General features: G+C 42.6%; 1 protein-coding gene across 2 annotated transcripts in view; it reads left to right on the forward strand.

Moving 5' to 3' along the window:
• LOC107708403 (protein kinase C epsilon type) overlaps positions 1 to 2928 on the forward strand; it is a 96355-nt gene that overhangs the window by 50598 nt on the left and 42829 nt on the right. Inside the window, exon 3 of one of the 2 annotated variants that reach the window (XM_016512604.1) lies at positions 330 to 492. In XM_016512604.1, the coding sequence (XP_016368090.1) occupies positions 330 to 492 (163 nt within the window). The remainder of the gene's footprint in view (positions 1 to 329; positions 493 to 2928) is intronic. The other variant, XM_016512605.1, reaches the window with a different exon arrangement.

The following is a 2928-nucleotide window of genomic DNA, read 5'->3' on the forward strand; positions in this document are numbered from 1 at the left end:
CCGCAACTGGTAGATTTAAAGAAAATTACTGCCTTTTGGCAAATAAATCATTGTACGTACTTATTCCTAACTCTTTAAGCTTTAAGTTACATGTAAAATGACAAGGGATCAACTTATAATCATGTTTATATGAATTATCCCGTGAATTTATTCTCTCAAAAAGCCTGGGTATGCGGAGCATTCGCAGTTTATATGGACGGAACGTATATATATGTTGCATCTGAATGAATGAATGTGTGAGTGGAGTGAGTGAGTGCCCAGTATATTGAATAATGGTTGTGAATGCTGTCATGTAATAACTTCTGTTTGTGCATTTGTGTGTGTTTTTGCAGGAAGCTGTGAGAATGAAGAGCGTGTATTTCGTGAACGCATGCGTCCCAGGAAAAGGCAGGGAGCTGTCCGGAGGAGGGTGCATCAAGTCAACGGACACAAGTTCATGGCCACCTACCTGAGACAGCCCACCTACTGCTCGCACTGCCGCGACTTCATCTGGTGAGTCCCGCAGCGGCCGTCGCCTGATATTTATAGCCTTGTAGCGTGCTGTTTGTACAGCTGCATGTGTTGGTAAATCTGTGTTTTGACATAACCAGTGTACACTGTCCCTCCTCATGGGTGGTTTACCCTCAGTGGGCTGCATTTCCATGGTAACGACAATAAAAGCCCTGAGGCTCAGAGTGGTGGCGCTACAATATGAGCGTATTGAGTGCGTCTGGGCTCCTCCACATTGCGCAATAACACTGCCATGCACAGGCACGCTGTGTCCCGCCTCTCTAGAGTACAGAGAAATATGGCTGTTTTAAAAGAAAAGGTGCAGAGCTGCTGTGTGGGACTGAAACTGTAAGACAAGCAGTGAATAACAACACACACCTCATGAAATCTACATGTAAACATTTATTACAGGTTCACCCAAAAAAAAGAAAATTTCCTGAAAATTTACTCACCCCCAGATCATCCAAGATGTAGAAGACTTTGTTTCTTCATCTGAAAAGATTTGGGGAAATTTAGCATTACATCACTTGTTCACCAATGGATCCTCTGCAGTGAATGGGTGCCATCAGAATGAGATTCCAAACAGCTGATAAAAGCATCACAATAATCCAAGTAATCCACAATCCACATGACTCCAGTCTATCAAAAATGTATTGTGAAGTGAAAAGCTGTGTGTTTATAATAAACAAATCCATCATTTTTAAACTTCAAATTTGTCTAAAATATAAGTAATCTGTCATTAATATGCTTTCAGCAGTGAAAAAAGTCGTCTCATCTGAATTGTGAGAGAAATATGCACAGATCAAGCACCATTTACAAGTAGAAACAGTCCAAAACAGTTGTAAACAAATATGTTGGTGGATTTTGATATGAGAGGACAACAGGGGGTGGACTTTTTCACTGGAGGAAGCATTATTATGGATTAAAGTAAAAATTTTAAGTAAAAATGCCTAATGATGAATTTACAAACATGCAGCTTTTAAGACATGAATTGATAGACTGGAGTGGCGTGGATTACTTGTGGATTATTCTGATGTTATTTTATCAGCTGTTTGGGCTCTTATTCTGACGGCACCCATTCACTGCAGAGGATCCATTGGTGAGCAAGTGATGTAATGCTGAATTTCTCCAAATCTGTTCTGATGAAGAAACAAACTCATCTACATATTGGATGACCTGGGGTTGAGTACATTCCCTTTTGCATAATCAAGTTGGAAACACTTTGCAGTATGGTCTCATTTGTTAACGTCAGTTAAATAAGCTAATATGAACTAACAATGATATATATATACAGTATATATATATATATATTTAGTAAATGTCGAAAATTAACAAACTAAATTTCTAAAAAAGCAGTGCTGTAAAAGTAATGTTCATTGTTACGTCATACTACTGAATGTAGTTGACTATATGTTAACAAATTGAAAATTATTTAAAGTGTTAGCATAATGTCCATAATGATAAAGTAGGTGGAGCATCTTTTTTAAGGTCACTTGCAAACACCAAATGTAAGTAAAAGTCGAATGAGGCAAACAAAGCTATTCATTAGTTAATGAGTAACTTGAAATTGTCAATTCAAAAGACAAACTTCCTCAGTGGAATATATACCATGCTACATATATGTATGATGCTCTCTCTCTCACACACACACTCTCTTTTTTTCAAGAATTACATTTGGTGACAAATCACAATGTCTTTGTCACGGTGCACTACTGTGAGGAGCACGGAGATGAAGGAGCGAGGAGACGAGGACTGGAATTCAAACATATAGATTTTAATAACATCCAGGGAACAAGGAAAACACACCTAGCTGATGAGGTTGACATAAACAATTCCGGACGAAGGAAGAACAGAACGGGCTAGAACACAAATAGGGCAGATAACGAGGGGCAGACAGGTGAGGAGGATAACTAATAACAAGGAACACCTGGAACTAATAGAACTAAATGGGGACAGGAACAGGAAGGACCAAATAAGGGCAAGGAAGGCACATGGGGAGCAAAATACACACAAAACATGGAACAGAGTCTGACATTACTCCCCCCTCCCAGAAGGTGCGTCCCGCGCCGTACAACATCTAACGGGGAGGGGGGTGGGCGCTCTGGAGGCCTCTAGGATCAGGGTTCCAGGACAGAAGGCCTCCAGGGTGGCGCCCATTCCGGGTCCCATGGCGGATCTGGCAGTTTGGGGTGCCATGGAGGATCAGGCAGTTCAGGGTGCCATGGTGAAGCAGGGAGCTCGGGGGGCTATCGCGGAGCAGGCAGTTAAGGAGGCCATGGCGGAACAGGGAGCTCGGGGCACCATGGCGGAGCAGGCAGACTAGGAAGCCATGGTGGAGCAAGCAGTTCAGGAGGCCATGGCGGAGTAGGGAACTCAGGAGGCCATGGCTGGACGGCCTCTGTGGGCTTGGCCTCGCCACTCGGCCCGGCCACTACGGAC

The sequence above is a fragment of the Sinocyclocheilus rhinocerous genome, unplaced genomic scaffold (assembly GCF_001515625.1).
Source record: "Sinocyclocheilus rhinocerous isolate Xijiao unplaced genomic scaffold, SAMN03320098_v1.1 scaffold295, whole genome shotgun sequence".
NCBI classification, from domain to species: domain Eukaryota; kingdom Metazoa; phylum Chordata; class Actinopteri; order Cypriniformes; family Cyprinidae; genus Sinocyclocheilus; species Sinocyclocheilus rhinocerous.